Genomic DNA, 22,910 nt, shown 5'->3' with positions numbered 1-22,910 from the left:
CGCCCCCGCCCCAGCGGGGGCCGAGCCGCGCGCCACCTCCGCCAGGACCCTCCGCCGGGAACCGCCGCGACCTACCTCCGTGCCGGTCGGCGACAAGGAACTCCTCCTCTCGCCCGCCGGGCCGCGAACTGGCCCAGAGCATGCGCTCTGCGGGCCTCCGGCCTCGACCCCGGGCCCGAAAGGAAAACAAAGAGCCTGGCGACCCCTGGCGACGTCCCCGGGAAGTGCAAGTGACGCTTCAGGCCAGGGCGCTCCGGAAGGCTCGCTCCACCTTGACCTAGGTACACTGGCTGTGGATTTCAGAGACCCCGGATCCGGACAAGTGGGCTGACAACCACAAAGACCACCTGAAGTCAGGGTTTGTTGGGGAAAATCTGTTGTGGGAGGGGCCGTACGATGAAAAAGATACTCATCTTCCTTGCCCTTAAGACAGCTCCCGACAGGGAAAGATGAGAAAACAGACTGGGGAAAACACACCGGGCTAATAAGGATAGCCACAGGGGCGTCTGGCTCAGCTTGGGACTTGAGGAAGCCTTTCCAGGTAAAACCTAGAGAGCAGGGCATCCTAGGGGCAGCAGTCCTTGAGCCAGGTGAACCTGCCTGGCTGGAGGAGAGGCTGCCTGCGGTGGGTGGGAGTGACTGGGTGGGAGTGACGGGGGAGAGAGCACTGGGGAGGGAGAGTCAGACCACGGAAGCGGGGTCTTGTGTCTGTCCTGAGGCCACGGGCATCTATGGAAGGCATGTGAACAGGTGAATGACATGATCAGATTTTGTTTCTAGAACAAACAGGAGAATGGACGGAAAGGAAAGTCAGAATAGGAGGGGGCGCGAGAAGAGTAGATAAAGGTGTGAATGGGGGCTGAAGCCGCAGGTACCAAGCAGACTACCCTAGGATGTTAACACTCATTCTTCAGGATGGATACAAACTGATGTTCAGGATTCCAGGCGTTCCCTAAGGTGACCTAGTCTAGGTCATCTTATTCTGTCTGGAGGGGTCCCCAATTAGGGTTGTGACCTCTGCAGATGGGTATTTTCTCCATTTCATATTGATTCTGATTCTGAGACTTTCTGTTATGCCTGAACTCTAGATGGGTTTAGACCCTTTAAGGATTATTTGCCACATAATTTTCTTCTACTAGCAAGACCCACCCCAAGTACTCCCCATTTTCAGGGTTTCTTACCTGTCCAAGTTTACCTCCGCCTCCATCACTGATTCTTTTATTGGATGATATTCTGTGAAATTTCTCCAAGTTTTAATCCTGGGATCTCTGATCTCTCTCTGCTGTCTTCCTCCAAGAGCTTACTCATTCACACTTGATATAATTATAAAAATGATTATCATAATCGATTTTGTAAAAGCCCTTACTTAAGTATAGAAACATGTCCATCCATGCCAATTAACTCTGTTCCTCACAGAAACCTCAACAAAATTTAAAAAGAGAAAAATATGGTTTAAAGAGATTAAGCCAGTTTTTTTTGGGGGGGGTCAGCATACAGGTGGTATGAGGAGACTAGACCTTTGATTGTTCAGGATGAGCCATTATCCTTTAGCTGTGAGGGCAGTCCATGGGGTCTGGTTCTGTCCTCTGACCTAAGTTCCAGCCTTTATCTCTAAATCAAAGTGAAGACCTGACATAGAAAATAAAACTCATTTCCCGTGGACCTAGACTCCTCCCAGCTTCATCCTTCTAGCTAAGGTTAAAGTTTTCTCATAAGTCCAGGTTCAATCCCAAACCATTTCTGATTCTTCCTTCTCTCCTCTTCAGGTTTCTATTTCTACCCTTGAGACTAAAGCACCACTCTCCTGGCTTCTGTTCTTGTTCCTTAACCCTTCACCTCCATTTCACACCACCTGGATTCCCAGGCTAGTCTTCCTAAATCATGGCTGTGAGGCATGCTTAGAGTTTTTTCTTTGCTTAGACATTTTTTGAGACTCAAGGATCTCTTTAGTGATGTGCTTGGACTTGAGGCTGCAGAAGCCCCAAGCAGTTATTTCCCATTTCCCTCTTGGCCTCTGCACTGTACTCTAAAGGTACCTATGCACATTCCCATCTTCTCACCTACATTAGGTGCCTTCCATACTAACTACACTGAGTTCTTGATATATTTAAGAACTGCAGTGCAGTCCCTATCACTGTGAAGCCTCTCTCGGTTCCACTTAACTTTTTTCTTCTCTGAACCTAATCACTGATTTTAATTTTTTCACTCTATCATTATTTTATCTTATTTATTGGACATGCATAGTAAGTACAGCAGTCAGTTAAACCTGATCCAGAATGTACAGATGATAAAAGTAAAAGGATGTTGAAAGTTATGCATATAACATAAAATCAAAAGTTTAAGTAGAGACAGGAAAGTTGTAAAATGACCCATAGCGAACTTCTCAGCAACATCTAAGATGACAAATACATTGGCTGAGAGTAACAGTAGATTTGATATTGCAAAAGAAATAGTGAACTTGATGGCCACACTTCAACTCCATAGCAATAAAACTATCCCAAATGAGAGAAAAAGAAATTTAAAAAAATGAAAAGAACAATACTGAGTTATGGAATAAATTTTTCTTTTTCTAATTTTTTTTAAAGATTTATTTATTCATACAGAACTGGGGTACAAGTCAGAGGTGCAGGGGTGGTGGGAGACTTCACCGCAGACAGAGTGGGGAACAGAACAGGCAGACTGATGAAGTACACCGCTGAGGGGAGCAGAGAGCGGGTCAGGAGAGGTCTGCTGGGCCATATGGACACCTCTATGGCCAGGGATCGTACACACCCTGAAGCAGCTGCAGCCAAGCTTGCAGTGCTGCATCCTAACCCATTGCGCCACCAGGGAGGGCCCGTTATAGAATAAATTTAGGTGGCTTAATACTTTGGTAATTGGAGACCCTGAGAGGAGGAGATGGGGACAGAAAATATGTGTAGAAGTAATGATTAAAAAGTGTCCAACTATAAACCTATAAGTCTGCAATGCTTCATTTTATGTGTCACCATGACTAAGCTATGGAGCCAGGTATTTGGCCAGGCACCGTCTAGATGCTGCTGGAAAGATTGTTTTTTAAAAGATAGAACCTTTAGGCCCTCCCTGGTGGCGCAGCGGGTTAAAGCACAGCATTGAGAATCTAAAGCCGCTTCCGCATGAGTTCGATTCCCGCCTGCCCCGGAGGTTACCACATGGTGTGGCAGACTTCTGACCCGCCCACTGCTCCCCTCAGCAGTGTACTTCGTCGATCTGCCTATTCTGCTCCCCACTCTGTCTCTGGTGAAGCCTGTCGCTGCCCCTGAGCCTCTGGCCTGGACCCCAGTTCTGTATGCACAAATAAATAAATCTTTAAAAAAAAAAAAAGATAGAACCTTTAAATCTGTAGACTGTGAAAAAGGCAGATTACCCTCTAATGTGGGCAGTCTTTATCCAATCAGTTGAAGGCCTCAAGAGAAGGAGCTGAGCTTCAAGATTGCAATGCCAACTTGCTGGAATTACTAGTCTGTTTTACCTGCCCAACAGATTTCATACTCAAAAGCCCTTCAACCATTTGAATCAGCAATGTTTTGAAATACTATATTTCTCTCTGTCCTTCTTATCCATTCATCCTTCTATCCGTCCGTCTATCTGCATTTATTTTATTGGATTTGTTTGCCTGGAGAAACCTAATAAAAATCCATTAAGCTCAAACAAATCCAAGCACAAGAAATGAAGCACATTAAAATAGATCACTTAAAACCAATGGCAGAAAATCTTAAAAAGCAGTCAGAAAAAGTCATTTTTATGTAGGGAAGAAGGAGGATACAATGCAACATGTTATCCACAGTGGAACAAAACAGTGGATACAAAACAAGATAATGGAGTAACATCTCTAAAGGACTTCCTTGAAGTTACAACCAGCAAGGGCTACCCAGCAGAAGTATCCTTCAGGAAAAGGAAACTAAGGTACTTTCTGTGTGATTGCACCCACACGCACAAGCTGAAAGAATTCATTACCAGTACACTCACAATAAAAGAAATGTTAAAGAAGACCTCTGTACAGAATGAAAGTTAGATTAAACCCTTCAAAAATAACAATTACCTATTTAGGCAAAAACAATGTACTGTGAATGTTGTAATGTATATAAAAACTACATGACAACTATAACAGACTATGGGGTGAGAAATAGCAGGTTCTTATAGTAAGTAAAATGACAAAATATCAGTTACATGTAGACTCTAATAAGGCAAGCAATGACAAATAGTTATAGCTAGTAAGCCAATAAAGAAAATAGCTGATTAAAAAAGGTATTAAATTTTTTAAAAAAGTGCAGAAAAGAAAGGGCAAAAGGGACAAAGAACAGATGAAACAAAACCCAAGAAGACTCAACCCTAAGCACATTAATTAAATATTAAACATTTTGAAAGGCAGACATTGTCATAATAAAAAAAGCAAGGCTAACTACATGCTGCCTGCCTACAAGAATACACAAGTAGGTTAACAGTAAAAGGATAGTGGGCCCTCCCTGGTGGCACAACCAGTTTAAGCACAGCACTATGAGGCGCTCCACAGCCACTTCAGCATGAGTTTGATTCCTGGCAGACCTCCTGACCTACCCACTATTCCCCTCAGCAGTGTATTTCAGTAGATCAGCCTGTTCTACTCCCCACTCTTGTCTCTGGTGATTCTTCTCACCCCCACCCCACACCTCTGGCCTGTGCCCCAGTTCTTGTATGTAAAAATTAATAAATCTTTAAAAACAAAAAGGATAGAAAGACATTGTGATAACAGTCAAAAGAGAGTTGGAGTGGCTAATTCAATAGCAAAGTAGATTTTAAAGAATGTCATTGAGATGAAGGTAATTTCATGACAAAGGATTGATCACAATGTACTATCCTACTAAACATATGCTATTGGCAGAGCTTTAAATACATAGCAAAAACTGATGGAACTTCTAATAGACAAATTTCTAACAATTGCTGGAGATTTCAATATCCTACTGTGAATCGATGATAGAACCAGCAGGCAGAAAACCAGTAAGTGGATAATACAACACTTTCAATTAATGTGATTGACATTTCTGCAACAACCTTCTTCACTTATACCTTGCATTCTTTAAAATGCACATCCTTTCCAAGTGCACATGAAACATTTACCTAGATCATATTCTGGGATATAGAAAAAGTCTCGACAAATTTAAAAGCTCTAGCCCCCTTAGCTTTCTCTCAGCGTGGGCCCTTGGGCAACTCACAGTGGGTAGGCTGAATGGAAGGGTATCCTAAGGGAGGGGACAAGAGGTGCTGTGACTGGGGAAAGTGACGAGCTGCTTTTCATTGCCAACCAGGGACAAGGACACGGCCACTCTCCCACTTGCTGCCCACGAACTGTCATTTGTGAAGATGTCAACTGCCGGTGGCTCCCGAGGCCTGCGGGCCACCTACCACCAAATCCTGGATAAAGTGGGGCTCTTATTACCAGAGAAATTGAGACCGTTTTACAACCACCCAGCAGGTCCCAGAACAATTTTTTTCTGGGCTCCAGTTATGAAATGGGGGTTAGTGTGCGCTGGATTGGCTGACTTAGCCAGACCGGCAGAAAAACTTAGCACGGGTCAATCTGCTGTTTTGATGGCTACAGGGTTTATTTGGTCAAGATACTCTCTTGTAATTACTCCAAAAAATTGGAATCTGTTTGCTGTTAATTTCTTTGTTGGGTCAGCAGGAGCCTCTCAGCTCTTTCGTATCTGGAAATATAACCAAGAACTAAAAGCTAAAGCAGACAAAAAATAAAAGTTCCTGATCACCCAAGCAATCTAGATGTGCACTTAGTCACTGGGAGGCAATTTGATTGCCTGGTTATTTGATAAGGTGATGCAAACTGTGCCAACAATTGGAAGGTATTGAAAAAAACATCTAACTGTAACTGGTAGCTACTATTTTAACTGAATGGAATAATAAAGCAAACTTTAGACTCCAGAGATGGGTATCTTCAAGATCTACCCTGTGAACCTGGGTAGGTAATAGAATCTTGTCTTCTTTTTCTACAGTGGATTTAATCAAAGTCCCTGCACTGTGCTGGGCTGTCGTAAGGATTAAAGAATGCATACTGCATGGCAAATCCTTATCAGATGTTAAGTACTATCATAAAGATATGGGCTCCATCTACTGGAGGGAGAGAGAGGTGACAGTAAGTCAGTGTCAGGGAAGGGCTCTTGTTCCCCAGGAAACTACTCAGCCCCACTTTAGTATTTCCCATAAAAGTAAAGCCACATATGTAGGTTTATAATTCATGGCAACTGTTTCATGGAGTGGTGGTTACACTTCATAAAAGTTTTGTGGCTTAAACCTGGTAGAAAGGTATTATTTGAGGTGATAGGAAGTGTAGGGAAAGCCGATTCTGTAGTCCATTGTCTTGCTCAGACCCATGTTCTACCACTTCTATGTAACGTGGGCTTATTGCTGAACTCTTTATCTTGTCTGTTCATTTGCAAATTTGCACCATACCTCCTTTATACAGTGGAGTGGAATAATGAAATATGCACAAATAAACATACACTTCCTAATTCACAGATGTATTTCACATGGTTTTGCAATAATGTTCAAGTCCTAGTTCTGTTATTTAATTTTGGACAAGTTACTAATCCTCAAACTCCTTTTCCCAGAAAGTTAAGGTGGCTGAGTGGAAAAAACCTTGCTTTAGTAGTAAACGGAGATAGCTACAAACTATTCACCCAACAAAAAAATTCAGTAGAAACCAATCCCCACTTTGAAGAGCCAGATTAACAAGCTCTTTGCACTTATAACAAGCTCCTTTATATGCTTTCTACAAATACTCACTTTATAACCCCACTACAGGTGAACTTTTTACCAACTTCATTCTGGTTGAGGAATTTTAATACAAAATGGCTTGGCCAGGATCACATCAAAAGCAAGTTAATAGTATTAAGATTCAAATACAGGGAGCTTGACTCAAAGTTTGGCAATGGGTATGGCTGCCCACATGAAAAAAAAAAATTGTAATGCCTGCTGTGGAAGTGTCTATAGGTCGGTTCCTTGCAAGCTATTTCAGCAGAGGAATAGTGACCTAAGAGTATCTGCTGACAGCTTTCAGCTAATTTGGTTATCAGGTAAGACAAATACATGTACCATGTTTCTGCCTAACTTCAGATAACCAGTTCAATCCTTAAGATTTTTCTTGAAATCGTACTTATGTGAGCCCTCTTCTCCAAAGACAAATGGAATGCACACAGCTGGCCACCAGATCACAAGTCAACAGACTCTGAAGCAGTTTCCATTCTTTACTAGGGTTTCGGGCCACTTGCCATTTCTGTTCCTGGGTTTTCCCACTAGTGGGCTAGCTCCACAATCTAAGTGGTGATCAACAAGCCAAATGCAGTTAAGCTCAACAATATATTCCTTGGACCCAACCCTCTCCCGGGTCCTGATTCACAATTTTAAGAGCAGAACTAGCTTCATTCTGGTTATCACCCCCCACCGCCCCCCCAAAAATCACCCCCTGGATTGGAACTTGCCCCTGATGGCTCAAATAGCCTGGCTTATTCCTACCCCAACCTCAAATCAACTTAGCTCTACTCAAGATCTAGACTCTACCTTCTAGATGGTTCCCTGCTAACTCCCATCCTTCAGGCTTCAAGACTTCCTTTTGATGTTTTAGCACTGGGCACAGCAGGGGATTGACAACACTTCATTGTGACTCAATCTCACATCACTTGTAGGTTGGCCCAGTTTGTAACAGGCTCAAGCACCACTTGGACAGATTAGATGCTCAACTGGCATAATAGCTGTGACAATATTTTGGCCAAACCCTGCAGCTAGAATAAAAGTGCCTGTATCCCCAGATCTAACCGAGCACCCACTAGTCTAAATCTGAAAACACCTAAACTCTATTAGGTAACCCAGACAGCTTTTAATTTAACCACTTACATTTATAAGGGAAATTTACCTGCCCCGTTTTAAAGAACCAGATTATCAATATAGTGCTTATCCAGGAAAAAGAAATCCATCAATATCTTGAAAAGTTGATGCCACACATCTCCACACACAAAGAAACCACAAAACTGTACATAATCTTTATTGCAATTCATATACATCAGAAATGGACATGTATGTACTTAATATAAGACCTCTAGAAATCCTTGGGAAGTATCCTTTATCCATGTTGCTAAAAAACAAAAAATCCACCAAAGAAAGGCAAAAACCACCCTATGTCACAGATAATTTTTACCCCATAAATAACCCTGGCTCCAAATGGAAGCATTACACGGTTAAATAGACTCCATTCATCAAAGGTCTTTAAGGGCTCATCACCCACGAGTCTACCATTCACTTTTACCAATTCTACCTGCCAAATAAAGGGCATCCACAAGCACTTAGAGCAAGTTCAAAATTAGGTGAGGTTCCTCTTCTCTCCTAAATGGAAACAAAGAAACCCAGTAAGATTAGGATCCTATTTACAATCTTTCTTATATGTAAACATGTTAGCATATTATTAGTTGTTTCCTGCATGGTTTGTCTCCTCAGTCACGGTCCAGAGGACTCTGAGAAGCTGTAGGAATATGCAGGCGCGGACCAGAGCCCAGCTTCATCTCCAACGTCGTGGAAAGGGACTGTACATCATGGGGCAGTGCCCTGTGCTCCCCTATGCCACCAGGACAGAGCCCGGGAGAGCGACCTCCCGGGGTATCCACGTTGGAACACCCAGCTCAGGTGGAGGTAACATCAAACACCATCACCATCAGACATCTGCCCCCCACAGCCAGCAGTTACAAAATGTATATATATCCCACAACACTGCAGACAAGCAATATTCTTTACAAGAAAGTGCTATGGCACATAAAAGAAAAGAATATAAACAGGATTTTAAAATGTAATTGGAAACAAGAATTCAGTTGTCTGGAAACCAAAACATCTGAGCCACATTTGTACATGGGTAACCTTCAGACCCACTAAAGGGGTTTGCATGTTAAATGGCTCATGTGTTAAGTACTGACTTTGGTCAAGCATTCCAAACTGTCCATATTTAACAAACAGCAATTTCCTCTTACATGGCCATGCTAGTAAAAGCTGTATCTTAGCATTAATACTCTAAAAACGCAGCTTCTTCAAACTTGAGCATAAATCTAACTACAAATATGCCTACAGAATTATCAGTCAAATTCCTATCTGGGTGTACTGAACAGCAGCATTGTTTTCATGAGAACTAAGCTCAGGGTTAAATCTTATGCAAATTATAAACCAACAATCCAAAAGTAATTTTTAAGACTTACCTCCACGTCAGGGTATCTGGTATCTTGAGCAGCCCTACAATAACAAGATAGGGTTTTAACCCAGCAGTAAAAAGCTGACGAATCCCAAATTTTGTTTTGCCATTTTCTTAAACCCGAACAATGCTGAACCTGTTTCCTGCATGGTTTGTCTCCTCAGTCATGGTCCAGAGGACTCTGAGAAGCTGTAGGAATATGCAGGCGCGGACTAGAGCCCAGCTTCATCTCCAACGTCGTGGAAAGGGACTGTACATCATGGGGCAGTGCCCTGTGCTCCCCTATGCCACCAGGACAGAGCCCGGGAGAGCGACCTCCCGGGGTATCCACGTTGGTCACAATATACGAAACATGGCACGAAAAAGCACTATCACTCAGCTGGTAGCGACTTTCCCGGGGCACACCATGGAGGAAATTATTCGGGGATCCTCATTAATCAAAGCAATTATACGTGAAGGTCTATCAGCAAACACGTGTCTGACAGAACTAACGCGGGTAATCGGAACGTTTCTAGAAACTTCTATAAGTTATTAACTCACTGCCAGAAATACGGTAAATCGATTTGGGACTAAGGTTCATCTGTAGTTTGAAGACAAGGGCGGCATAATCAAGAGCGGCCATTTTCGGCAGGTCATGTGCTACACAAGAACAACGTGCTCCGCCGAACTGAGGTCTAGTCCCTGAAGGCGGACGAACGTGGGGTTCGGAGGACCTGCGCATATAGCATCCAGATGCACAGGGCAGCAGCCTCCCAGGCTTCGGCACGCGCCGGCCAGTTACGGTCACCACCCGGGGCTCGAGAGGCCTCCGCGGCCACGTTCCGCGCACTGCACGAGGAAGTGTAAATTGCACCAAGGCTGCAGCCGGGGTGTTTTAAATAGTAATGATCCCCAAAGTGGGAACGGTAGCAGACCCGATGGACTAGAACAAATCTAGAGAACCCCACGGGTAACCATCACTCACCAATACAGCAAACTCGCGGCGACTGCCTCTTCGCAAAAGACTGAGTAGCGCCCAAACGTCCCTATTTATACCTTCTGAAGCGAAAGCAGCCACGGAATGTCTATTGCGCCTGCGCAGCGCTACGCATGGGGTCATGCGCAGTTAAGAAGCCGGAAATTCGCTAAGGGTGCTGGGAATTTACTAAAGATTAAGCCCCACCCCTATCTGGGCGCATTATGAGTATCGCGACACTTGATCCTTCCCGCGAGATCTTGCAAAGGCAGTAAATTACAAAACCTTTTAAAGTGTGCGGTCAGACTGGTACCGGGCGTGTTTAATGTTAGCTTCTGTTCGCTTCCTTCACCTGATTTGGAGGCTACGCTGTTAAATAAGGTTATATAAGAGATCTTTGCAAAATAGAAAAAGACATAAAACAGATTTTGCCTTTTTGACTATGTTGACTGCTCTGATGTAAGATGAAATGGATAACGCTGCTTTAGAATGATTCAAGTCCCTGTCTCCAGGCACTATTAGTAGTCAGCGTGTTTTTCACTGTCAGGTTTAGTTAAAAACAAACAAACAAACAAACAAAAAAACCAGTTGCACCTAAAAGACAATCGGATATAGGGTTGGAACTCCAAGGAGGTATTTGAGTAAGTTGTCAGAGTAAGTGGAAACTCCAGTCACCTTGGGAGAGCAGGGTGAGGGAAGAAAACATGAAAATCCACATTTCAGAGAAATGTCAGAGAAATAGCCGGCAGGAATTAGAAGGTTGCTTAGAGAACCAGCCAACCGTGTCTGAGAGGCCAAGGAATATTTGAGGACTAGGATCTGACCCAAAGCATCAAAAGCTGCATAGTTGTCAAATAGATTAAGAACTGCAAACTGTATAGGTTAAAGTCTGAAAAGTCAATGTTGACCTCAGGGAAAGCCATTTTAGTTTGGATTCAGTTTAGATTTTAATGAACTGAGTGAGTGAGTTCAGAAATAGGAAACAGGAGTGCAAGTGCAGACCAGCAGTCATAAACCAAAGTTAAGGCACTGCTTTCTCCATTTATCTCTCTTAGCACAACTGCTTGTACAATACAGGAATTAAGTTGTTAGAATAGATTGTGTAGTGTAGGAAAAGCAGGCGGTAGAGCAATTAAGATGTGAAAAATGTGAAGAGAGGATTTTTTTTTTAAAAGATTTATTTATTTGTGCATACAGAAATGGGGTACAGGCCAGAGGCTCAAGGGCAGTGAGAGGCTTCACCAGAGACAGAGTGGGGAACAGAACAGGCAGATCGACAAAGTACACTGCTGAGGGGAGCAGCGGGCGGGTCAGGAGAGGTCTGCCACGCCATGTGGTCACCTCCGGGGCAAGCAGGGAATCAAACTCATGCAGAAGCGGCTTTAGATTCTCAGTGCTGTGCTTTAACCCTCTGCGCCACCAGGGAGGGCCGAAGGGAGGATTTTTTTGAGGGGTTGAAAATGAAGTCAACATTAAACAAATGGGGAGTTTTTGTCTTTTTAGTACCAGATAAAAGGAAATTGAACTTAATTTGTCAGATAACCTTTTTGTTTTATAAATAAGGTAAAATTCTTGGGGGGAGAAATGCACAATATTCACACAAAAGACATGGAAGTGGCCCAGCTTGCCTGTGGTTCCTGGTTTTCTCTTCATGATTCCTAGAGCTGGAATTTAAGCAGTGATTTATGCTGTTTGGTTTCATTCCCATCTTCCTTGTCTCATCTCCTCCCATTCAATACCCACTGAACTTGCTTTTGCTGATAGAGGTTTTCCAAACTACTCACTGCCCAACTGCAGTCCTCCCTTTCCTGGGTTTTTGTAATCTAAAGCCTTAAGAACCACAAGCAAACAGTGGGAACTGTGTACCTTCAAATACCCTTCTGCAGAAAATGCTTAACCTCAAAATAGTGGTAACTTGGGGCCACGTTGGAGGACTAGTAGAAGGAAATCCCCAGCAGGTGGAAGTCAAAGACACCAATGTTCTGACTCAAAGTTTCGTTTAATCCTTGGCAAAGAGTAATGCACTAATTAAGGTCAGTTTCTGAAGTGACAAGTAGAAAGTGAGTCACTGGTGAGGCCACCTGGATTTAAAAACTGGGCTGCTGGCTAGAGCAGCACATGAATCAGAACTAAACTACTGTAACATCAGCCTGAGGTCTAATTATATTAGGTTTACAGTAAATCCTTGTTGGGACAATTAATTAAGATTCAATTGCTTGATCTTTAAACACACACAAAAGTGATTATATAATTTGCTTTAACCTTGGGGAGGCAACTTCACCTCTCAGGCTCTTCATTGATTAGTGTATTTCTGCTTACCTCCCAGGGTAGAATAGGATAAAGGGTCTGGCATGGTAAATAGAACATACATGAGGTTCGCAGTTGTTTTTTCCTCTGCTGTCTCTATTTTTTCTCATACATAGACACAAATAGACAAACTTGACTGGCTTTCATCTCTCCCTATATTTAAGGCTCTTATTATTTTCCCTCCCCCCTAAATAAATCTACTTATTTAGGGTATCTAGCAATATTTTAGTTATTTTTATGCTGCTTTAATTTTTTGGGAACCTGGTAAAACACACAAAAACACTTCACCCAGAATAGTGTTAATTCTAAAATACTTTAATAATTAATATTGATAGGAAGACTGATATACAATGTAATTATTTATTTTACAGGAAGATTCTGTACATCAGGGAAAAGCATCTTGAAGTACAATACATCAGGTTTTTATTTCTTCTTTACATTATGATAGTGAATTGTTACTTACATGGAAAAGGAACATAAAATCCATTGTGTGTGTGTGTATGTGTGTGTGTGTAAAAAACCCCCCAAAACAAAAACAACCACCTGAAAAGACCTGACTCCCAAAGCATCTCATTTGAAAAGAACAAGAATGAGAAGATGAACTAGATTTCTTGGTGGCACATAGAAAACAGACAAGTAACTCAGGAAGTTAAATCCTGTTTCAAACTTGGCACATTAAGAGAAAGAAAGGCAGTGGAAGAACTGTCTGAAAATGTCAGCTCAAGCTACAGAGAATGCTGGTTTAAGCCAAGCAGTCTCCACATCAGCGAGACTTGAAAGGTTAGACGTTAGCAGTAAATGTGCAGCCACCTTACCTGCAGACCTCTAGTAAATTTTAGAACTTCACTTACTTTCCCCTCGTCACTCAATTGTTAGGGAGCTTCAAGAAGATGTGGTCCCATTCTGTCTCCAGAGCCGTAAGGCATTGATGGTACAGAGAAATCTGAATACCACCCCCAGGCCCCATACAGAGTGATGAGACTACCTTTTAAGGTCATTTTAGCTTTTCTGGTTTGACCTGATATTCTTGATTCTTCAGTAAATCTTAATAAACATGATAGGAAAAAAATGAGAAAAATCTACTGATCATCACATATAGAACAGGGATTGCAGAAGTAGTCTATCAGACAGCTGAACATTAAATAGAGCCACATTCATTGGTTAAATAGAAGCCACCACTTACTGTGCACAGGGACAGAGGCAGAGCGAGCCTGTGTGGGTTTTAATAAAAATTCAAAGAAAAGCAACGGAACCTTCCATTTTAGGAAATCATACTTACAGTACATATACAAAAAAGAGTGAGGATTGAGTCAAAACCCAGGCACCAGTACACTGGCTACTTGGAAGAGGACGGCTGAGTGAGGTGGCAGCTGCCGGGGAGTGGCTGGCGGAGGCTCAGTGTTTGAGCTGAGCGGGAGAGCTCAGCAGGAGAGAGCTAACAGTGCTGAGAAGGAGGCAGTGGGGCAGGATCACACCCTTCTCACTGTTTCTTCAAAAACCTTTCCAATGTAGTGCTCCATGTCCCTAGGACTTTGCTGCAATTCTCTCTTGGAGTTTGGGGCACTGAGAGGTGAAGTGCTCCCAGAATCATGCTCCCAGAGAGTCGCTACAAGCTATGAATTAGTTTTCCTCCAAGTTGGTATTAATGTAAGGGTCTCTCTGGGTGTTTATTGTATACAGAAAACACATTACTTTCTTATTTTACCAACTGGGAATCTGGATGCAGCTCAGATTGTTTAATAGAGAGGATGACCTAAGTTACCATCATTCTTTCAAGACCATTCTTCTTTGGGGGGAGAAAAAAAAAAATCAGTAAGACCTGTGTCACAGTCTCAGACTGGAATGCCCAAGAGGGCTATTGCCATGACCAGATGCACAGTGCAACGCTTTCAGCCAAGGGCCAACGTGGTACAACGGCTTCCCCTGCAGGTGGGGGCCCTTTGCCAGAAGTTTGGGGCATCCAGGTTTTCCCCAGCACCAATGGATCTGATGGCAGCAATTCAGTGCCCACACAGTGGGTCCCACAATCAGGAGAGGGCAGATAAGGCTCATAGTGGAAGTGTGCCTGAGAATAGGCCATCATCCCGAACAAGGATGTGGTGAGGCCAATCAAACTTGGAACCTGCAGGTGGTATAGACGTTGGTAGCTGGCAAGGAAAGTCACCTCAAATATGCTGCAACGTGATAAGGTTCAAAAGCTCTGACAGAGTGTGTCTGGTTTTGCCCAAGGCAGCATTCCAGTGAAATGCTATGTTCATAGAAGTGCTGTTCACCCTGGAACTCTATCCCAGAGGACTCAATCTGGCTGTACGCAGAAGTGCAGGCATTCCCTCCATGACACTGGACACTGGAGCAGCAAAGCACTCTGTTTTGGGGGGTTGCTGAGTTCATCTTGCTGACTTTAGCCTCATGGGCGATGGTAGCTGAAACAGACAACCAAAAAAGCCAAGTTATGTGATACTGTAGATTGCTCTGCTATTCTTAAAGTAATAGTAATGAATAAACTATTATATTATTAAAATAATAATAATAGTAATGAAATACCACGTACTAATTTTAAAAAAATTAGCAGCAATGGATGCTCCTGACCTTTTCTTGAAGTTCCTTTTCTTGGCTTCTGTAATATTATCTTCTTCCTAGTTTTCTTTCCCCCAACTGCTTTTTCAACATGCCTTCCTGCTTGATTTTCCCTTTAAGAAACACCACTTTTCTCCTGTCTCTTTGGACCTTGCTTTCTCCCTGGATGTCATGCTGCAATCCAACTGTTTTTTAGGCATCCCCACTTCAACGTGTCCTCTACTTGTTAAGTCAATATCAATTCTTTCAATGTGTTCATTGTCTGCTTTCCTCCAGAGTAAAAGCTACTGAGGATAGGAACTTTATCCTGTTTCTTGCCATATCCTAAGCATGGTTTTATGTTCTTAACCCTCTAGCATGGTGTCTGAGTCTTTTGATCTTTTTTTTTTTTTAAAAGATTTATTTATTTACTTATGTATGCATACAGAACTGGGGTAAAGGCCAGAGGTGCAGGAATGGTGGGGTAGATTCACCAGAGACAGAGTAGGGAACAGAACAGGCAGACTGACGAAGTACACTGCTGAGGGAAGCAGGGGGCGGGTCAGGAGGGGTCTGCAGTGCCATGTGGGTCACCTCCGGGGCTGGGGATTGAACTCAGGCTCAAGTGGCTTTAGCTTCTTAGTGCTGTGCTTTAACCCGCTGCACCACCAGAGAGGACCCTCAGTCTTTTGATCTTACCGTGTAAAATGCTTGCTCTCTTCATGAACCTCCATCTCTGAGCTTTTAAATTCATTTAATTCTTTTCTTATGGCAGCCTGTGGATTAGACACAAGAATACTTCAGTCTACCATTGTACAGCAGTATGATTTGCCATGGATCCTCTACCATGCTTGACTATGGGAATGGCTGTAATCTGTAAGCCTCTCAGTTCACTTTGCCAGGATTTAGGCATTAACCACACATTCAAATTGCTTCTAACTGGGCCCCTGGAGGGAAGAAGCTACGCCAACACACTGAACAGAGCTCTGAGCTCAACATGAAGCTCCTTCCCTGACACCAGTCATTGCACAGTAAAAGTTCCAGGTAAAGCAAAACAGCTGAGAAGATGAAGAGACTTATTGTAGCTTTTATAGTCAGTATGGGTAATTACTAAAATATACCTCCTAAACTCTGCCCAACCAAACAGAACCATTGTTAAGAATGTGTTTTATTTCTGTGTGTGAGGAAGCAAGGCATTTCCTTTCTTTCAGCTTTGTGGTGGCAGAGTCATTTGTATAGTGTTGGGTATTTTTTTTTATTTTTTTTTAAAGATTTATTTATTTATGCATACAGAACTGGGGTATAGGCCAGAGGTACAGGCACGGTGAGAGGGTTCACCAGAAACAGAGTGGGGAACAGAATAGGCAGACTGACTGAAATACACTGCTGAGGGGAGCAGTGGATGGGTCAGGAGAGGTCTGCTGCGCCATGTGCTTCAGTGGCTGTGAAAGCTTCATAGTGCTGTGTTTTAATCTGTTGTGCCACCAGAAAGGGCCCTAGTTTTGGTTTTTGTATCTTGGCATTTTGTGTCTTGATTAACAATTTAATGTTATCCAAGGTAAAAATTTTGTTTATGGTTTCCACTTTTGGTGTCTTATACTTCTCAGAGAGAATTGAGAGAGTGAGAGAGATACCTTGTCAGCAGGAGTCAGTTTGGTCCATGGTTTGTCAGCTCGCCGATCATAATCTTGAGCATCTGTTACCTCCACATATTCATTAAACCTCAGAATCTTCCTAGCAAGTAGTTCAGCCACAGTGGGCCTCTGACTGAGCTGAAAGACAGGAGCCTCTCAGTTCACTGTGCCAGGATTTAGGCATTAACCACACATTCAAATTGCTTCTAACTGTGCTTCAACTGTCATTGCCCATCACAATCCCCTGGGGGCCTTTAATCCACTACTGATTCCTGGGTTCCACCCCCAGGGATCCTGGGCTATAACCAGTATAACCAGTGCTTCTTAAAGTTTACATGCATACAAATCCTCTGGGGATCAGGCTTAAAGGTGGATTCTGATTAAGCAGGTCAGGAAGGGGCTGCAGCTCTCACAAACTCCCCAGTGATGCTAATGCTGCTGGTGAATGAACCACGGTTTAGGTACTGAAAAGGCTGGGGTTATATCAGATATTAAATAATATATATATAGTACTATATATTACATATAGTATTAGTGGATAACATTATGGGTGAATTTTCTTTGAACACGAATAATGTCCAGAATAGCAAATTATGATTTAAGGTGACACAATCAGGTAACCTGCTCAAGCTGAGCATAATTAAATACAGCTATGACCTCTAGATACTTTCAATCTATCAAGGAAACTTTCTTTGTTCCTGGTAGAAGATACCAGGAACAAAATGTCTATAGCTTTCACTCTTTGGGGATTCTTGTAAGTCTTCAGAAATATCTAGAGAACTCATGCCAAATTAGCATTTACAGGGGACAATTATTAATTATTATGGTGGGAATGAAAGGGAAAGAGGATTAATCCAAAGTTTAACTGCTAACACAGGTTTGGGAGAGAAGATTTCATGCTAACTCACCCTGGTACCCAGTTGCTTAATTTTTCATACTTTTCAAGTATTTCTTAGGGTCAAATCAGTTCTCTCTCTGATTAGAAAAACAACCAGTTTGTCCCACAAAATCGAATGCTACCTCCTCCTGTTACCATCTTTGTTTTTTAACAAGTTTTATAATGTACATCAAAATTCCAAGTCTACCAAGTAAAAGGTCAAAATTTATCCGGCTGAACATTTATTGAGTACCTACTTGTGCCAAGTTTTCAAAGTAGTAAATATGAAAAAGAAACCAACACCCCTGTTATGCGGTATTATTTTCCATAAGGTACTATATTTTTGTAACAACAAAAGGCAACTCAAATTAATTTCTTTCCAATCAAATAGTTCAAACACAAGACCTACATCAGCCTAAAACCAGCACCGGGCAGTGTACCTTTCTGGTGAGCCGGCGCTTAATCTCTCGTTTCTCTGCCTGACGATCAGCTTCGTTTTTGGCTACAGTTGACAGAAACAAGAAAGTTATTTCAAAATGTAATTTGTATATCCATCTTTTCATAAAATACATCACCTCTGCTTATTTAGAAGCTCCAAGTGAGAATAAAATACAGACTTGGGGCCCATATCTGGGGATTGCTAAGACAATTTTCTTGTCAACTGATGAAATCAAATACTTAAGAGTGAGGATCAGTGAAGCATGGTGCCATATCTGGTCAGCCACTTATATTTTACTGCTCATGAGCTATGATTGTTCTTTACATTTTTAAATGTGAATGTCCTTTACATTTTTTTATTTTTAAAGATTTATTTATTTATGCACACAGAACTGGGGTATAGGCCAGAGGTGCAGGGGCTGGGAGAGGATTCACCAGAGGCAGAGTGGGGAGCAGAACAGGCTGACTGACGGAGTACACTGCTGAGGGAGCAGCAGGCGGGTCAGGAGAGGTCTGATGTGCCACGTGGGTCAGCTCCAGGGTAGGTGGGGATCGAACTCATGTGGAAGTGGCTTTAGCTTCATTGCTGTGCTTTAACCGGCTGCGCCACCAGGGAGGGCCCTAGTGTGGAGGTTTTAAGGACAAATTTCACCCTATTATCTAGCAAAATAAATCAAATCTGCACTAGATTAGAATGTGATTTCAGGAAGTTAATTACAAAAACAGAAAGCAAATTAAACACAGAATCTGATTTTGTGATTGTACTGAGATGAAAGTCTTAAGAGATCAAACAGGCAGGAAGACGCTGCACTGGGACCTTCATCTGTTCTATTAGGAACAGGAAGGTCCTCTCCAAGTATAGGCACCATCTTACTTCCTTGCCGTCAGAGAAAAGTTGGGCTGCAACTTTTGAAGATTTTAATTATTTATGTATACAGAAATGGGGTACTGGCCAGAGGTGCAGAGGTGGCAAGAAGATTCACCAGAGACAGAGTGGGGAACAGAACAGGCAGACTGATGACATACACTGCTGAGGGGAGCAGCGGGTCACCCAGGAGAGGTCTGCTGCACCCTGGGTCACCTCCAGGGTCCAGGATCAAACTCCCACTGAAGCAGTTATGACCTGGCCTAGCTTTGCAGTGCAGTGCTCCAACTTGCTGCGCCACTAGGGAGGGTGCAGCAATTTTTATAACACAGTCAAATTTCCCCCAAATGCCCAAGGTGGCCTCAGAACACTGTGAGAACATTAAAATACAAATTTCTGGAGTATCCAGTGCACTAAATAATACTGTAAGGAAGGCTTGAACAGGAAGCTTGGAGGAATACTGTTCCCTCCGGAGAAGAAATATACAGTGTTTCCTGACTGAAATATCCTTTCTTAGACCCCTGTAGAAAATGCACCTCTTCTCTGTTGTTAAAGCTAAAAATACATAAAGGAAATCGGTACAACTTTATTGCCAGAGGGACTTACGTTGCAGTATGTTTCGTTGTTCTAGTTCTTCTGGTGTTGGCCTTTGACTCAGTCGTCTAGAAAGGAAACAAGGTATCACTTCCATTAAACTTCCCAATCCTAAACTGTTTATGAAGATTTGTTTTGACTATGTTTATCCCCACACTAGCAAAAAATCAGTAAATTTTCAAGCTGTTTTGATATCTCATTAGTTTATCTGATTCAATATTTATGAAACAATTTTCAAGTTTTAAGCATTAATACAGCTGCTATGGCATAAGATGGAGTCGTACAAGCAAAAAGGAGGCCAGGATTCTAGTTCTAGCTCTGAAGCCAATAAGCACTATCGCCACAAACGGAGAATGTACTCATCTTTAAAGTGAAGATCTGAACTGAACTGGAAGCTCCCAAATAAATTTGCTCCTTCAGCAAATCTGATAAAAGCAGATCCTTAAGGCATATTAATAGAAATTCTGATTTAGGAAACCAGGATGAGGACTGAGATTTTACACATATATCAATGTATTTTTCCATTTTCTAAAGTTTCATTTTGTGATGCTTCCCATGCGACTCTGAGGTCCCTCTTTTACTTTATAAACTGGTAGTTTAGGAACCATGGAAATTTAATGCCTCTTTTAGAGAAATACTCTTTTAACTATGAACTTAATTTCATTCTTCTCTGAAATATCTAATGAAGCTTCTCATTTCATCAATAGTTTTGCTGTGTTACTAACTAATGACAACTTGCCACTTCTGAAGTCAGCAAGTTCCCCATTCTCAGGTAGTATCTTACCTGTATACTTTATCTTTACGTATCCATCATATTTGTATATATTTCCTAGGGCTGCTATAACAAATTACCACAAGCTGGGTGGCTTGAAATAACAGAAATTTATTCTCTCACCACTCTGGAGATCATAAGTCCAAAATAAAGATAATGGCAAAGCTTGTTTTCTTCAAGAGAGTCTGAGAATCTGTTCTAGGCAACTGTCCTAGCTTCAGGTGGTTGTGAAGTAACCCTTGGTGTTCCCTTGGCTTTTAGCTGCATTATTTCAATCTCTACCTCCACAGTCACACAGTGTTCTCCCTGTGAGTATTCTGTGTCTGTGTCTGAATCTCCATCATTTTACAAGGACACCTGTCATTGGATGAGAGTGTACCCTGATAGCCCCCGTACCTCTGACCTGTACCCCAGTTCTTGTATGCATGAATACATAAATCTTTAAAAATAAAACAAAATAGGTTTATATTCATAGACACCAGAGGTTACTTTATTTTTTTTAAGATTTATTTTTATTTACTTATGCATACAAGGGGTGTAGGTCAGAGGTACAGAGGCTGAGAGGATTCACCAGAGACAGTGGGGAGCAGAACTGGCAGATCTACCTAAATAACACTGCGGAAGGGAGCAGGGGCAGATCAGGAGAGGTCCGCTGTGCCATCTGGGTCACCTCCCTGGCTGGGGATTGAACTCGTGCTGCAGTGGCTGTGGACAGCTTCACAGTCTGCGCTTTAACCCCTTGTGCCATCAGGGAGGGCCAATCTCTTAGACGTTTAGATTACATTTTCAGATTGTTCACTGTTTATGTCCAATGAGCTCGTCAAAGAATACTATGACATGTAAAACAACACTCAAAAGGTAAACAACTAGTTTTGCCCCAAGGAAAAAAGAATCTTTCAAGTTTCCCATTCTGAACTAATTCCTAATCCTGATAGTCTGTGTTACTGCTGAGAGCTGCCCACAGTTGTACACTAAAACTGCTCCCAGCCAACAGGAAAGCCAGATGTGTGAGTCCTGATGGACTCACGTCTTAATTGTTTTTTAAAATATAATAGTTTATTTTTACATCATTTTGTGCCTTTTTCCATCTTAGCTGTAATCCCGATCTGCCTCCCATTACCAAATCACCTGTGTGCCATCACCAGAGAAGCATAGGCTTAATTTTAATGGATATTCTCATATTCTTTAAAAAGTAAGGAATTCTACTTCCTTTCCTCACATTACAGAGTGAAATATCAGAGACAGGCACGCGCTCATCCACATCCCTGGACTTCATGAGTATTATCTATCTGTAGGAAACTGACCTGCACTTAGTTTCTCTATGCTTTTGCCTCTAGCTGACTTCACAAACACTTGGACAAGTTGTTACATGGAACATGTGAAGAAGATACACTGAAAAATAGGGGTAAGGTGTTGGTACCTTATATTTGAGGTGTCTTCTTGCCCTGGAAACCACTTAACTTTTCTAGTAACTTAAGAAAAATCTTAGTGAATATCCACTTGTTATTATCAAAATTTTAATGTTTTTAGTGAAGTCAAATCTAAGTGGTTTGTGGCCTTTTTCCTTTAATCCTAGGCATTGTGTTCCTCTTTCTAAGATTATAGCTTGAAAAAAATAGAGTGTCAATAAACATCTAAAGCATACCTATAAATGTAGTTTTAAACATGTTCACAATGTACTTTTGCTGTCTTTTAGATGCTTATTTTATAATATATTAATGTATAGTTGTTAATAACATGTACTTTATCACTTATATCACTTATGTAAACATACATTAAAAAAATAAAAGTATGCTATTTGTTCCTTAACAAAACAAAACAAAACAAAAACAGTTCCACCATGAAGTAAGTCTCCTATACATACTGACATAGTCAAATCAAATCAATCCATTCCAGGCAAAATCTTACCTGATCAGTGTGTTCCCAATCTGGTGACGTATTTCATTCCACTCTTCTTTGCTTTTTCGTGGCCAAGAATTCATGTCCAACTCTGGTTCACTGGGTGGTCTGTGGTTCAACTTCATTGCAAGTGTATCCTTCCTCTTGACTTTGTTGGCCAGAGCACCTTTGCAGAAAGGAAAGGAAAAGACGGAGATGCTTAAGGTTTGAAGTCAAAGGCTCAACCTCAGCTGGAGCTAGACAAGAATCTGAACAGTAATGCAAGTCCCAGCTGCCTACTTTGCTTCTAATGATCCATATAACACAAGGTGAAGGTAAAATTGAAGACTTCTATAATTCTTTTATCCTGATGGGCTCAGATGGGTGAAAGATAATTTCTCCCTTCTATCAGACCTCTACATTTTCCTTCTTAGCAAGAATAGACAGTGGAGAGGATATCAGTGTGGAGCAAAGGCATTTGTACCAACACACCTCCAAGATACCCATTTTTTAAGAAAGGTTTGTTTATGCATATAAGAACTGGGTTACTGGCCAAGGTGTGGGAGCTGGTTAGGATTCACTAGAGACACAGTGGGGAGCAGAACAGGGAGAGACACTGAAATATACTGCTGAGGGGAGAAGTGGGCGGGACAGAAGAGATCTGTCACACTATGTGGGTCGTTCCTTGGCTGGGGAATCGAGCTCATGCTGCAGTGGCTTCGGATAGCTTCATAGTGTTATGCTTTAACCCGTTGTGCCATCAGGGTGAACCTACTCTGTCTTTTTTTTTTTTTTT

At 42.1% G+C, this 22,910-nt stretch overlaps 2 protein-coding genes and 1 pseudogene across 4 annotated transcripts in view; 1 reads left to right on the top strand and 2 right to left on the bottom strand.

Moving 5' to 3' along the window:
* The window catches only part of RCC1 (regulator of chromosome condensation 1), a 15,424-nt gene extending 15,194 nt beyond the window's left edge, over positions 1–230 (bottom strand). Inside the window, exon 1 of the mRNA XM_012722468.1 lies at positions 76–230. The gene's annotated coding sequence lies outside the window, so the exon portion shown is untranslated. The remainder of the gene's footprint in view (positions 1–75) is intronic.
* A 64-nt stretch (positions 231–294) lies between these two features.
* LOC101628295 lies at positions 295–5,777 on the top strand (annotated as a pseudogene).
* Positions 5,778–12,844: 7,067 nt separating this feature from the next.
* The window catches only part of PHACTR4 (phosphatase and actin regulator 4), a 71,245-nt gene continuing 61,179 nt past the window's right edge, over positions 12,845–22,910 (bottom strand). For all 3 annotated transcript variants that reach the window (XM_012722466.1, XM_012722464.1, XM_012722465.1), the window contains 6 exons: positions 22,145–22,301; positions 19,477–19,532; positions 18,008–18,069; positions 16,691–16,828; positions 15,756–15,832; positions 12,845–14,923 (listed from right to left, as the gene is read on the bottom strand). In XM_012722466.1, coding sequence (XP_012577920.1) covers positions 14,908–14,923; positions 15,756–15,832; positions 16,691–16,828; positions 18,008–18,069; positions 19,477–19,532; positions 22,145–22,301 — 506 coding nt within the window. In that variant the 3' untranslated portion in view covers positions 12,845–14,907. The remainder of the gene's footprint in view (positions 14,924–15,755; positions 15,833–16,690; positions 16,829–18,007; positions 18,070–19,476; positions 19,533–22,144; positions 22,302–22,910) is intronic.

The sequence above is a fragment of the Condylura cristata genome, unplaced genomic scaffold, assembly GCF_000260355.1.
Source record: "Condylura cristata isolate star-nosed mole 26May11 unplaced genomic scaffold, ConCri1.0 scaffold00008, whole genome shotgun sequence".
NCBI lineage: Eukaryota > Metazoa > Chordata > Mammalia > Eulipotyphla > Talpidae > Condylura > Condylura cristata.
Note: the sequence above shows the minus strand (reverse complement) of the source record. Positions and strands in the feature narration are given on the sequence as shown.